Consider the following 15,421-nt stretch of genomic DNA (forward strand, 5'->3'; position numbering starts at 1 on the left):
GCAAAAACACCCATACACATAAAATGATTTTAAAATGATACATTCTAGAAGGGCAGAGCTTAAATGTCACGTGGGGTCATGGTGATGAATACCCCACGCTGAAGCTCATGCTTGCTGTAGATGTGCAGGACAGGATACTCTGCTTACGCTGGAGCAGAAAGTGCCCTTTGGAATGGCGGGCGTGGCGAGGGAGAGGAGTGGAGGCAGAGCTGACATTTGTTTTGTTTTTAAATCTTCAACATTGGTATTTAAATGTAAGCAAAGTACTTGAGAAATACATTTGCTGCTGTTCCTATTTCTGGTAACGGGAATAAATAAGTTCACATACTTGGATACAAATACCACAGGCACATTTAGCAGGATTTCCTCCAAATCTTCTTTAATTGAATTGCAGACATTTTAGTGATTTTTCCCCCCTTTGGTATATTTATGTTTCCTCCTTTGTCAGTACACAATGCCAAGTTTTTTTTTTAATTCCTTGATAATTTCAAGCGTGTATATTAAATTTGGATCATTTTCATCCCCCATGACTCTCTCAATCTCTGTCACTCCCCTCCCTTTCTATCCATCCCCTCCTGTTTTGATATCTTTGTTTTTAACTCACTGAGTTTAGTATTTAGCTCGTATATGCATCTGTGTCCTTCGGAAGTAACTGTGCTGTTATGATCTCAATCAGGAAAGCATCAGGCCATAGAATTGCAGAATGATCTGTGGGCGTGGACTTTGAACAGTGTTGAGCTTCCTAGAGACCGTCTCTCTCAAGTATATTATGTGTGTTGACCACGTTCACTTCACACCCTCCCCTTTCTTCCACCTGATTGGGCATCTTTCCATCCCTCAGCCCCCCTTCTGATTTCACGCCCTGTGTGTACATATACATGGCTTTGTGTATATGTAAGAAATCTAGAACCCACAAATAAGAGAAGACAGGATCCTTGCCTCCGAGTCTGGCTTAATTGACCTGCTTTGGTTTCCAGCTGCCTGTGCATTTCAGCAAATAGCCTAGTTTCTGTCTTCTTTACCCTTGCATAAGCTCCATGGCGTGGGCACACTGCATTTCCCTTCTGTACGGACCTCTGTGCAGAATCTGTAAGTCAGCTGTTGGGCATAGAACTGTAGAGCAGGCATTGCTGTGACTCTGACGTAAAGCCCTCTGGTAGCGGCTTATCTGAGACATAGGACTGTTCTGGGTTTTTTTGAGAAACCCTCCTACTGCTTTTGATAGCAGTTGGGCTGGCCCACATTCCCACCAGCAGCCGATGAGGGCTTCCTCGTATCCCCGTCCCCACCAGCATTTGTTCCTTGTTTTCTTAGTAAGTACCGTTCCAGCCAGGGTGAGAATCTCGGGATAGTTTTGACTGGAATTTCCCTGGTAGCTAAGGATGTTGGACATTTTATCATAAGTTTGTTGACGTTTATAAGTTTTCTCCGAGATAGGATCTCACTGGGCAGCTCTGCCTGTCCTGAAGCTCACTATGTAGACCAGGCTTTCCTCAAACAGGCAAGGCGTGCCCTGCCACAGCTGGCCTGTCCTTAAGCGTTTAAGAACAACTATTTATCTCATTTGCTTGTTTATTGATGGGCTTGTTTGGGTTTTTTTTAGTATTCTTTTTAGTTCCTTATTCTGGTTGTCATTAACCGCCTGTTTGATGTGTACCTGGCAAAGATTTTCTTCAGCAGTTACTGTTTCCGCTGGTTGTCCATTTCATAGCATCCCATTTACCAGGTCTTGATAGCATTTCCTGAGCTGTGTCTTTCTTTCCAGAAAGTCTCTGCCAGTCAATGCCTGTGTCTTTTTTTTTAAAGATTTATTTATTTATTATGTATACAGTATTCTCAGTATTCCTGTCAGCATGTATATCTACATGCCAGAAGAGGGCACCAGATCTCGTTACAGATGGTTATGGGCCACCATGTGGTTGCTGGAAATTGAACTCAGGACCTTTGGAAGAGCAGGCAGTACTCTTAACCGCTGAGCCATCTCTCCATCCCAATGCCTGTGTCTTAAAGTGTTTCCCCCAGCAGCTTCAGACTCTCAGGTCTTTAAAGTCTTTGATCTGTTTTGAGTTGATTTTTATACACAGGTTTCATTCTACCTGTGCGGGGTACCCGGTCTTCTTATCACCGTTGTTAGAGAGGCTGTCCATTTTCCAGTGTGTATTTTTGTGCCTCTCTCAGAAAAAGCCAGGTAGTTACATGGATCTGAGTCTCCACCTGCTGTTTTTTCCATGTGCCTTACTGTTTTTATTAGTATGACTCTATAGTGTACCTTGAAATCAAACACAGTGACACTGTGAACTCTGTTCCTTCTGCTGGGGATTGCCGTGATTCTCTGGAGTCTTTTTGCTTGTATGTCAACGTCAGGGTCCTCCCCTGCTTCTATGAAGAATGCCTTTGGAACTTAGATGAGGACTGCAAATATCATTATAGTGATTCTGCATATTCATGCCAATGGAAACAACGTCCATTGTGGGGGGGGGGGCTTCTTTTTCAAATGGTTTTTTTTTTTTCAGAGTTTTAAATTTTATCATTGTTGAGATCTATATAACAAATCATTTGTACAAATAGGAGTCATTTGGTTTCTTCTTTATTTGAATCAATTTTATTTCTTTATTTCTGCTTCTTCCTAGCTACGACTTCATGGCCATAATGAATAAGTGTGGAGAAAGTGGGTGTCCCTGTCACAGTTCTGCTTTGGGCAGCAATGATTTGAGGTTCTCCCACTTAGTGTTGTAGCACAAATATTAAAAACCCGGAGACAGATACTGGGGTTCAACCTGAAGATCAGAAAAGCAAAGCAGCCAAGCCACTAGAGAGCGAGTTACTGTCTCATCCTGCCCTACATTCCTCTCTAATGCTGGGATTAAAGGCATGCACCACCACCGCCCAGCATTTATGGCTGACTAGTGTGGCTGCTGGGACTGAAGGTGTGTGCAGCCCCTGCCTGGCCTGTATGCCTGATGAGTGTGGCTGCTTTGCTGCAGGCGAGCTTACTTACTAAATCACAAATAATAGACCACCATGTGGTGTAGTGTTGGCTATCAGTTTGTTGTATATATCCTTTATTACGTTGAGATGTACTCCCCCACCCATACTTTCTTCAGGTCTTTTATCATGAAAGGATGTTGGACTCTGGAGATGGTGAAGTGATTTCCACATCAAAGACTGCTGATGTATTTATTGCTAGGAGTATGTTGAACCATAGTTGCATCCCTCGCATCCTTGCCCAGCAGAAAGGTATTGACTGCTGTTGTTGGGTCCTTTTGTGGTTTGGGTGTGTGAACTGAACATGGCTGTGTTCTTCCCTTTCCTCTTTCATGCTGTCCTTGGAAGAGCTTTGATGTCGCTTCTCTGGAGGTCTGGTATATCTCGGCAGTGAATCCTCCTGAGACTTTACTTTTAAATTTTTTTTAGTTGGGAAACTTTGTCTTACTAAGTTAGTCACATTGCTTGGCATGACTCTAAGTTCTAAGTAGCTTACGTCTTCTCAATTTAATTTTGATAAGTTGTGTGTGTTTCAGAATATGTCCATTTCTTATAGACTTGTCAGTGTTCTAGAGTATAGGTTTTCACACTGTGCTTGAATGGTCCTCTGAGTCTTATCGGTGTCTGTCTCTGGGTTAGTTTGGCTAAGGCTCTGTCAAACTTCCCTTTTCAAAGAACCAACATTTTGTTTCATTGGTTATTATTAGTAGTTATTACTTCCATTTCATTAGCCTCTGTCCTGTTCTTGGTATTTCTGTCTGTTGAGTTTTGTGTTTGGCATGATCTTTCTCTTGAGGTGTATAATTAAGTTACTGAGTTGTGATCTCTCTGTGTTTCTCTCTCTCTCTCTCTCTCTCTCTCTCTCTCTCTCTCTCTCTCTCTGGGCATTTGTAACTGTAAACTTCTTAGAAACACTTTCATTGTATTCCTTGAGTTCTGATACTCTGTTTTTGATTTCATTGAATTCTGGGAATTTTTGATTTCCCTCCTGACTTCTTCTATAACCTATTCAGTGCTGTGTTGTTTACTCTGTGTGACCTTTTGTGTTCTGTGGTCTCTCTCATTGCTAATCTCCTCCTTTGTTCCAGTGCAAACAGGTAGAATGCAGACAATTAGTTAAACTTTCTTAAGACTTGCTTTGATCCTCAGATTCGACCCATTTTGGAGAAGGGTCCATAGGCTGCCATGAGAATGTGCATCCGGCACTGTTTGAGTGGAATCATCTTAGATATTTGTTTAAATCCATTTGATCTGCGGTGCTCGCTCTGATATTTCTTTGTTAGTTCTTTTGGTCTGGATGGCCTGTTGCTTGGTGAGCATGGAACGGAAGTCTCCCAATACTGCCTAAGCCTGTGTGTTTACACCTGTGGTGTTTATATTTATGAAACTGCGCTCATCCTCTTTACCTCTCCTGACTTGCTCTCCATTGGAGTCTACTTTGCCAGATGTTTCAACTTGATTTCAAGTTCTGTTGCCTTAGAATGTCTCTTCCTCCCCTTTACCTTGATGCTCTGTTTGGCTTTGCGGGTAAGACAGATGGCTTCTGTTTTTTAATCCAATTTACTCCTCTTGTGTGCTTTGTTTGGATGGTTGGGGCTATTAACATTCAGAGTTAATATTGAAAGGTGTTTGTGCCTTCTTGACAATTATAGATTCTATAACCTTTGGCACTTTGCCTTGCAAAGATCTCTGTTTGCTTGTTTGCTGTTCTAGTACGTACTTCATTCTTCACTGTAGCCTCATGGCTATGTTTTTTTTACTTTTCTCTTTGCTATGTAGAATTCCTTCAGGTATCATCTATAGTGCTGGTTTATTGATTATAAATTAGTTTGTGTTTATAATGAAAACTCTCTGTCAATTAAAAGGAATAGTTTTGCTGGGTATAATAATAATCTGGCTTGCTGGTTAACTGTTTTTCAGAGCTTGTTGTATGTCCTCTCTGATTTTTAGAATTTCTCTTGAATAGTCTGCTGCTCTCTGATGGGTTTCCTCTTCTCTGTGACTTGATTCTCTTCTGTAAGTGTCAGTGTTAATTTCTTTGTTCTGTGTACTTGGTGTCTTGACTATAGGATGTGCGAGGTGCTTTTCTCAGTATGCCTTTTCCATCTGCGTGACCCTTTCTTCTCTAGCTCTGCAGTGATTTTACTAAATGTTGTCTATGTCTTCAGCTCCAACTTCTCTTGTCTCCTATGCTGAAACAAGCGTCACATGGGTAACCAGACAGCTGGTTTCTGTATCTCTACCTCGTTTTGACCCTCCTCCTTCATCTCCTCCTCTGTGCTTGTGAGTAAGGAAGTCATTAAGATAACTAACAAGTCAAAATAGAACCAGGATTTTGGGTGTGCAGCATTTACACCTGATTTATGGAATTAGCCTTCCACTGACGCAGACCATGTCTGACCAGGTGTAGTCCGGTTTCCCGTGGGCCACATCTCAGGGTAAAAGGGAGACAGAGCCTCCGGAGACAGATGGGCACCCTCGCCGTGAGACCTGGCTTGCCAGCTAGGGTCTGTTCTACGAGAAGCGCTGTCTGCTGAGGATACATTCAGCTGTCCACCTCTGATTCTTTAGGGAAATTCAGACCAGAGGCCTGCCAAAGTATCCCAACCATTCCCCTCGATGCTTTCAAGAGTTGATATAAAAAAAAAAAAAGACAAGTTATATAATTGAAAGTTGCAGAAGTAAAACAAGTTGTCCCCTTTTAAGCATCCCCCTGCTTCCTCCCTTAAAGAATTGCTTCTCTTCTCAAGAGATCGTGCCACAGAACTCGGATGCTTGCTTCTGAGCTTCATGCATCTGTTCTGCATCAGTTTCTCATTCTCAGGAAAATGGTTTGAAAATGTCAGCCCAAACACAAAGCAGTTCACTGGACAGTTGAGTACATATTTGAAGACTCGGGAGACTAGGGTTGGAGTACAGAACACCTGGGCTAGCCGGGTGATGGTGGCGCACGCCTTTAATCCCAGCACTCGGGAGGCAGAGGCAGGCGGATCTCTGTGAGTTCGAGACCAGCCTGGTCTACAGAGTTAGTTCCAGGACAGGCTCCAAAGCCACAGAGAAACCCTGTCTCGAAAAACCAAAAGAAAAAAAAAGAAAAAAAAAGAACACCTGGGCTGGGCCTGGGGGGGGGGAGCATTCTTGAAACGTGGCTCCTTCACATGTCCAGGTGGATTAATGCTTACTGCAGAAGTCTGTCTTAATTAACTCTTATCTTTCATCCATCCATCCATCCATCCATCCATCCATCCATTCATCCATCCATCCATCCATCCATCCATCCATCCATCCATCCAGGGTTTCTCTTTATAACAGACCTGGTTGCTCTCGACCTGCTCTATAGACTAGACTGCTCTTAAACTCATGGAGATCCACCTGCCTCTCCCACCCCCCCCAAATGCTCGGATTAGTAGCTTACGCCGCCACACTTGGCGTTTTACTTCATTTTTGTTGTTTGTTTTCATCTGCTTTTAGGCAGGCTCTCGTGCAGTCCTGAGCTGTCCTTGGATTTTGACCTTCCTGTGTCCACCGCAGAGTTGGGATTATGGGTGCATGGAGGCACAACCCAGGGCTCCATGCTTGGTAGGCAGGCACTCTGCCAGCTGAGCTACATCCCCAGCCCTGCTTTTATTTGTTCATAAATTACTCCAGGTACAGTGGAGTTGCCTGATTAAGTACCACTCTGCCTCCAAGGACCGCTAACAATGTGGTGAATCTCAGAGAGAGAAAGCTTCAGGCACTTAAGACCACTTAAAGGGGTGATAGTAACCACCTGCCTGCATGCTGTACAAGGAAGGGGCCTACCTGGTATTGCTGTGGTGGGATGTTCTCAAGAGGGGAAGAAGACAAAGAGGCCGGCATTTAACTGAGCTGTGTGTCAGTCAGGATCTATGCTGGGAAACGGCCATGTTAGTTCCTCCTCGTGTGAATTAACGCCAGGGCTGACTGTGCTCTGGGATGAAAGTACAGGCCTGTTTAACTTTTAAAGGCCAGGGAGGGCGGTTTGTCAGGAAGTCTGTCAAGCAGAAATTCTCTCCCATCAGCACTCTGTGGTCCTGATGACCCCGCTTGAGCACGTTCAGGACTGGCGTGACTTCTGAGACTCAGCACAGTGTGGCTGAGCGTGACCCACCAAAGGTGTTGCTGTCGTCGGTGAAATTCTAATGCGTGACCATCTGTTATGTAAAGCTTGCCTTGCAAACACATGGCACTCAGCCCCAGAGGGCATATGTGTCTTTAAACTTAATGGGATAACTTAAATATCGGTGAGCTTATTTAGTTTTGAGCTTCAAAGAGCAATTTCAACACAGAGGTCTTTGGGCTTCAGGGATCACTGAAGGGACTTCTTCAAGCCTGGTCCTCTCTGATGTGTGATATGGCTATGACAGGCCTCTGTCAACCTGGAGCAGTATGACCCAGGAGTTAGCACTCGTAATGTCCCCTGGGTCCACCCTCACCAACTCCGTGGGTTTTGACCTCAGATTGTGTGTGTGGTCACACCTTTGCGGCTAGGATGTCTTCTAGGGACTACTTGAACACAGGTGTTTCAACTCCCTCCTCCTCTCTTCTTCTAGGTATTTTAATGAGATGTCAGCACAAGGATTAAGACCTCGCACTGTGTCCAGCCCAATCCCTTACACGCCTTCTCCCAGTTCCAGCAGGCCTATATCACCCGGTGAGTGTAACCTCCGCTACCAGGCAGTGTCTGGGGGGTGGGGATTGGACCCAGGGCCTCACACAGGTTTAGCAAGTGCTCCCCACCGATTTTCAGCCTGCTCTTCTGGCATGTTTAATCGACAGCCCTGGTTGTGTTCTCTTCTATTTTGTGTTTTTCAAAAATAAGTCACTGTCAGTACTGAGTGTTGGCTTGAAGATCTTAAACACGAGAACTGTGTGTGTGTTGGGGGGGGTGGGTATATTACTACTTTATTATTATTTCTCTTTCAACTTTTATTTCTCTTGTTAAAATGTTCTCCAAGGCGATCTTACTGCATTTGTATAATGGTACCAAGATCTTCTCAATAGCTTATTTGGATGTGTCTCAATCAGGAATGGGCAGTAACTAGGTCTAAAAGCAGCTTTGTGTCCCCGGTAACAGTGTGAGTGCATCCAGAAGCCAGATTTGGTTTCTGTCTTCGTTCTCAGTTAAAAGGAACTTGGGCCACTTGGAAAAATGGGTGTGTGACATCTTTGCAAAGTGAAGAATTTCTCAGAAATAATGGTAAGGCTGTGACAGAGAGTCAGGAGTCCCCAGGTACCAAAGCCAGGACAGTGTGACCAATAAACGCCATGGACAGCAATGACCTCAGCAGTGGGCATCAGAAACCGCAGTACTTCCCAGTAGTGTTATTCCCTAGCGGTTTGGGGACACTCTGATCTCTCCCATTGAAATTCTTACAATGTGTCCCTGTCCTTAAGCTGTGCTGACTGTTTTCTGCTCAGCAGCCTCTGTGTGCAGATTTCCAGGTTCATCAAGGGTTAGTTGCTGTTGTTACTGTTTATTCTCTAATATATTCCTGGGCCAAAAGGTGAGGTGCATGGTTATTAAGATTTAAAAGAGAATAAAAAATAAGTTCCGCTGACTTAATATTATGTAATCAATAGGGCCCCGGGGAAGATAGTTAAAAGAAAATACACCGATAACTTATTGAGTCCTTCCAGTCATCTGAGCTTTCAGTCATCTGAGGGAATCACATCAGTCTGGTTTGCTCGTGGTGGGATTTATAGCACAATGAGATGAAATGATACGTCCTTGTGGCTCGGTGCCAGATGGAAGATTGTCATCACTGCCCTGGATTCCCTTGATTGATTGATTGATTTGGTTGGGGTTAGGGTTAGAGTCAGAGTTCACAGTTGAGAATTACTGGCCTAGAGCATCAGAAGGGAGAAAGAGAGAGTGGATGGATGGATGGATGGATGGATGGATGGATGGATGGATGGATGGATGGATGGATGGCCGGGCGGACAGTCAAGCAATAGAGAAACTTTGAAGATTCATGGTTAGACCAAGCAGGTGTCTTAGGAAGGCAAGGTGAAACAGCAACACATCTTTACTTACTTAAACAAATCGAGCAAAAACAAATACAATGTGCCTTCACATAGTTAAAGTGGTATTCTACAGCAGAAACAGATGTAACACATCTTTGCCTGTGTAAAGTACTATTCCACAGTGCATGTATGTATGTTTGTTTGTTTTTCCCTGTGGATAGGAAGTTTTCCCAACACCGTTGAAGAGACCATTCTTGTCATCCTTTCCACAGCTCTTGGCCGCCATCTAAAGGGTCATTGGGTGGACTACTACCATGTTCATGTCTGGGATTACTGTTCGACTCCTGTGCTCCATAGTTGTTTGTTTGTTTTTATGCCCCTTGCTGCCCACCGTGCCCACTGAGTGGCCCCGCACCTTTGCATGTCTATTTTTACTGAAAAGTTCTCTAGAGGGTTCTAGACAATCCAGCTACAAATAACGCTGAACCCCATTGCCCTCGTTTGTGTTTCAGGCCTTTCATATGCCAGTCATACGGTTGGTTTCACACCACCAACCTCGTTGACCCGCGCCGGGATGTCTTACTACAACTCTCCAGGCCTCCACGTTCAGCACATGGGAGCCTCTCACGGTATCACGGTAAGTGTCTCTGCTGGGCACCCGCAGCTCTCCTCACTGACTGAGTGCGGCTGCCGCCCGCCTTTGCCACCTCGTGTCTTGGGGTCGTCACTTCTCCCTCTGGACACAGTATGCCCAAGAGTTGGACACAGAGTTCTGGTGTGGAAACTCATATCCCCCCCTCCCCCCCATGGGGAGACTCATCTTCTTTTATGGCAATTGCCCACTATGACATGTAATTGGAACTCTGGACAATGTCTTCAACTGATTCAGTGCCATAAAGCATTGCCGGTCGTTTCCATAATCGCCAAAAATACCGATTCTCAATGCCTTTGCAGTTCACTGACCCTCAGTGGCCTTCCTAAACACGTTGCCCCTGACTTCCAGATTTATTTTTCTCTCCTGGACTCATGAGAGTCAAGTTCTTCCGCTTCTCGCACTCCACTTGGGAGAGTAGCCCTGCCTACGTGGCTGTGCAGTTGGCTGAGAGAACAGGAAGAGACGCGAGACTAGGATGGAGGAGAGAAACTAATTCAAAGAGCCTTCCTCTGTGAAATTACGTGGGGCGCCCATCCAAGTCTTCTGAACTTTGAAGAGTGTTGTGTAAAGACAGAAGGTGTTGTCCTGGGACCCCCTCAGAATGTGAGAAAAAGCCGACTAGTGGAGGGGAATGAGGGCGCACGAGTGACAGTGTTTAAGGGGATAATATGGCATCTTTATTATTATCATTATCATTATTATTATCATCATCATCATTATTTTGTTTCATTAAAAGGACCCTAATTGAGTGTTTGACTATGAAAGATGTATTATCATTTTTGTATTACTTCTTCACAGGCGTAGGTATGAGGAACACTGCCTTGTTTATCTTGTTTATGTTGTCCTTGCTAGTTCAGGAACCACTAATGATAAAGAAGGAACCCATGGCTTTTTTTTTTTTTTCCGAGACAGGGTTTCTCTGTGGTTTTGGAGCCTGTCCTGGAACTAGCTCTTGTAGACCAGGCTGGTCTCGAACTCACAGAGATCCGCCTGCCTCTGCCTCCCAAGTGCTGGGATTAAAGGCGTGCGCCACCACCGCCCGGCGGAACCCATGGCTTTTCTGACCCTTATTGGCCTAGGTTCCATCCTCCTCAGCCCCAATTCTGACTTCCTTGGACTTGAACTGATAATCCCAAACTGATCTGTTGTCCCTGTGTCCTCCTTACAGAGGCCGTCGCCACGGAGAAGCAGCAGTCCTGATAAATTCAAAAGGCCCACGCCTCCTCCATCTCCCAACACACAGAGCCCAGTCCAGCCACCTCCGCCACCGCCTCCGCCCCCCATGCAGCCCGCCGCGGTCCCCACGGCAGCCGCCTCCTCGCAGCCCGCCCCATCCTCACAGCAGCATTTGGTGCACCCCTCCTCCCAGCCTTAATGCATGAGCTTAGTCAGAATTTCAAGTCGGGACTCGTCTGATGGAGCCGCCTTCTCAACGCCAAAGGCTTCCTTCCTGGCATATTTGGGTCTGATGTGTTTGCACTGAGGTTGTCTAGCTGCCCTCCTCGTAGTGTCGTGAATGTTCGTCGGAAACGCAGCCGGTGTTGTGGGTCTACAACACTAACCAGATGACTTTCTTTCCATCGGTGTTTTACTTGAATCTCCGTGTCCGTCATTCCCTGGCTGGAACATTGCTATCTGGTATTTGGTCATAAGAAGCAGTGTGCAAAACCCCATACCCTACGCCCGGCCCCAGGGCTTCTCTTCTTGGCTTTTAGGTCTGTAAAATAGGAAGGGAAATCTTGTTTTAGATTGTTCCCTCTGTGAACTTGCAGGAAATTACTAAGCTGTTAGTAACCCTCGTCCACCAGCTCACAGGGGAGTTTACCAAACTATCCCAAGAATCGAGCACTACAAGTTCAGACCTTTGCAAACCTAACTAACTCTGAGTATAGGATCGGAAGTGAGATGGATCGGTGCCCACAACATGTCTAGTGTAGAGCTTTCTACAGACACACTTTTTATTGATGTAAATTGTCTCTTGTAAAGCAGCCTACAGAAACAAATCACACAGCTGTAGCTTCTCCCCCTCCCGCGTGAGGTGGGAACTATCGCCTGTTGAGATGCGATTCCTTTTCTTTCTCCTCCAAGTTAAGCCGCCTAAGCTGGTCCCCTCTGCTGTGAGCCGGTAGATGCCTTCCCTCTGGTCATCTTGATGGCTGACTCCAATGCTGTCCTGGAGCTCTACTGCAGGGGCCATGAGATTGTAATAGAGCCAAAATGGTGACCACCCCCCCCTTCCATTCTTTTGTGCTGTCCTGAGCCAGGGTGAACAGGTATTTCCCAGGTACAAAATGCTCTTAGGAAACACTGTATGAAGTGTAGGTGGCATCTTAGCGTGATGGCCAAGGGGCACTTGACAGAGAGGAAGCATAGCCAGCAAAGGAGCTCATTGGCCTTGCTGGCAACTCACGGTACCCATCATAAGTTAGCCAGGAGAGCACCAAGGAGGTTCTGAACACGATTGCCATTCATTCAGCACAAATCACTTGGGGTGGGATACCAAGTGGCTCTGTTACCACCTTCATTTCTGTTTGTCAGCCGTTACTTTGTGCGTTCGTAGTCAAGTGCTTTTTTTCCTGCCTGTGTTTGCATATTTATATATGCCGTGGATGAAAATAACTTACTAGAGAATGTATATTTTATGATGAGAAACGTGAATCTGTTGGATATAATCAGAGAACTGAAAATTAATTTATCAGTCATTTTTAAGAGTTCATGTTTGTGATAGCCATCTCCAATAGCGACTCCTCACGGAACACACTCCCGAGAACAAGGAAATACCCTGGTGACATTGTAGATATTTAATATTGTACAGCCTAGGAACCTCCATTTTTGCCTTCGAATGCATATTTAAGAGTTAACAGAATGAAAAAGGCGTTAAGGGATGACAGTGTTTGATGGCATTTTAAGAACTTGAGGACAAGAACCACCGTAGGACCTTTCACCTCTTCTCTTCCACCCCCTACACTGAGAATGTTACCCTCCGACGACCAGGAAGAAACAGTCGGTCTGTGAAAGTTTTATTTTTAAGGTGTGTGTGTGTGTGTGTGTGTATGATGTACCGGCCATAGTGCCGTTATCAGACCCGGGGTGGAGGCTGGCGCTGTCAAGGCGGTAGGTTTTCAGTGTCAGACTAAACCCGGGCATTTCTCCAGCAACTCCCTGATCCTCTTGGTACATGACCATTCCAGGGAAATTCTGAGGCTAGGACAGAAGCATTCTTCCTTCACGGTACAGTCTTGAGGTTGTTTTTTTTTTTTTTTATTTTCCTTGCGAGAGAAATTTGGTATGTGTTTACAAGACTTTTCTGGGATTGTAGATTTCGCACTGCTGGCTCGCGGCTTATACTCCAGCACACAAGTCCGTTCCTCTGCAGCCCATCAGCCTAGTTACCTCCTAGAAGCACAAAAGTGAAGGCTCTGCCGTGCGGCAAGCAGAGCCTCTCAGAGCTAGGTTCTTGGCGTTCAGGCTTGTCTCGGACAATGTCCCGCAGATTCCTCTAGTCCCATTCCTTCCCTCGAAACGTTCCCCTCACAGCGCTTTTTAGCATAATCCAGTTGCTTCTCCCTGCAGGCAGCAAGACCAAGAGAACAAACACTACACCTGAATTTAGGATACTTGGTGTTACTTTGGAAGCCGGCAGTGATAGGAAAGAGAAGCAGCTGCTGAGCCCCCAGAGACAGGAGCCTCCGTACTGCGGGAAACCCCGTCCTAGGTTGGTTGGGGCTGGACATGGCGCTTTGGGGTTCAGTTCCCTTCTCTCACAGGCTGACTCTGGATTAAAATCAGTAGCCATCCTCAGCAGGTGAGAGCAACAGTACCTTCGGTGGCTCCACCTCCTGTCGTGTTGACAGAGACCCTCGGGTACCACTGTGCTGCTAATAGGTTGAGGGTCTCTTCCCAGATGCCCTCACCTTCATACAGAACCCAGTCCACACACCCAGCACCCAGCGCCTCTGGGCTCTGACCTGCTTTCTCTTGTCAAGCGTGCTGGCCTTTTAGACAGACTTCTAGACCTTTGGCCAATGTGGAAGTATTTAGGATTTTATGTATACGTCTTGGTTGATTGGAAAGGAGACAGATGGTGGGTGACCGCGGAATGAATGTGTGACCAGAATGTGGCTTTGACACCTCATGCTGCTGTGCCTTTGTCATTGGCTTCTGATTCGACCAGATGTAATTAATAATGTGAATTTTTGTTGATCCTTCGGCTGTAGGAAAGCAATGTGTATCCCCCCCCCCCATTGTTGGGTAGGGTAGACATGATCTTGCCCTGTACAAAGCTCTGCTCTTAAAGATAAACCCAGGAAGACAGGAAAAAGCGTGGCAATGCGTGCTTCAGAAAGGGTGTTTTTGAAAAGTGTTGGAGACAGTTTCCTGTGTAACTTTACCTTCTGTCTAGTACTTGTCTCATAGGATAACCAATGCTGAGAGCTTGTAGTGATGACTACCAAAGACATGCATAGTAAAGCTTCAATTTCCAACGATTAAAGAGCCTGCCATTGACGCTGTTCCCAGGTTCCTTCTCGGGAGCCATTGGGAAGGACTAAAAGAGTCTTAGGGTTTTTTTGTTTTTTTTTTTTTTTTTTTTTTGTTTTTTTTTTTTTTAAGTTTTGGTTTTTTTTTTTTTTTTTTTAATTTTTTTGATAAAAATGTGTTAGCCTACCATTTGGGGGAGCATTTTCCAGAATGCTCAGCAGTTGTGATTACTGGCCACACCCAGGTTGCCTCTCCTTGAGTGATCAGTGGGATCCTCTGTGCGTGCTAGCATGGGTGCTGTGTGTGTGCACGTGTGCGTGTGTGCATTCATGCCTTAACTTGGGTTACTGCTCAACTTTGCTGTTCGACTCAGTCCTCACCATCATCAGATTGTATTGTGCATCTTGATCTGAACTTCATCCTGGCAAAAATAATAATAATAATAATAATTAAAAAAAAAAAAGGTTGCAGGCGCCACAGGTTGGAATGCATTCCTTCGGAAGACTGTCCAGTCAGATGCACCCTGAGTTGTTTCCACAGACTTTTATTTGGGACTTCATTTGGAAAGACAGCAGACTGTCAAATGGGAAGATGTCAGCAAGGAAGAGAGGAGAGCCAGATGCTAGCATGTCCTCTGCCTCTGCACACCCGTGTGCTCTGTGTGTCGTTCTGCTAGCCTGTCTACAACTTGACTAGCTTGGAGTTCAGGTAACGGTGGCAATCCTGACCTTCTCTGTCGGAGTTTAGAGAGACGTAAGATGTCCAGTTAATGTCTTATTTCCTTTATGTTGATCAGTCTTTAATACATGTGCTGACTCAGAAAACCTAAATAAAGATAATTTTTTTAAAATGTACCTCTTGAACCATAAACTTCCCTCTCGTCCTTTCTGGCCTTTTGAGTTGGAAATGGTCATTGTTTGGTGTTGGTTCCAGCAGACTTGCAAAGTAAAACCAATTATAAACTCTAAAGACATCCAGAGGAAGTAAACATAGGAGGGTGGCATAAATGGGGCTAGTGTGGAAAAAAAATGTGGATATTTTTCTGCACGTATGTCCACGTACTACGTGTGTTCAGTGCCTGTAGAAGACAGAAGAGAGCATTGGATCCCTTGCAACTAGAGTTAGAGGAGGACGTGAGCTGCCATGGGGGTGCTAGGAACTGAACACGGGTTCTCTGAAAGAACAACCAGTGCTCTTACTTAACCACTGATAGGGCCCATGGTTTTGAACCTTTATAGAGTGCTTGCTGCCCCAATATGCTATATTTCAAGTTCAAACAGTAATCCTAGAGGGGTGTGTGTGTGTGTGTGTGTGTGT

The 15,421-nt window shown here is 45.3% G+C and overlaps 1 protein-coding gene across 1 annotated transcript in view; it reads left to right on the forward strand.

The window, feature by feature from the left end:
- The window catches only part of Ccdc6 (coiled-coil domain containing 6), a 94,982-nt gene extending 80,024 nt beyond the window's left edge, over positions 1-14,958 (forward strand). The window contains exons 7-9 of the mRNA XM_005360154.3: positions 7,557-7,657; positions 9,483-9,607; positions 10,794-14,958. Of these exons, the coding sequence (XP_005360211.1) occupies positions 7,557-7,657; positions 9,483-9,607; positions 10,794-11,000 (433 nt within the window). The 3' untranslated portion in view covers positions 11,001-14,958. The remainder of the gene's footprint in view (positions 1-7,556; positions 7,658-9,482; positions 9,608-10,793) is intronic.
- Positions 14,959-15,421: the final 463 nt, after the last annotated feature.

The sequence above is a fragment of the Microtus ochrogaster genome, linkage group LG2 (assembly GCF_000317375.1).
Source record: "Microtus ochrogaster isolate Prairie Vole_2 linkage group LG2, MicOch1.0, whole genome shotgun sequence".
NCBI lineage: Eukaryota > Metazoa > Chordata > Mammalia > Rodentia > Cricetidae > Microtus > Microtus ochrogaster.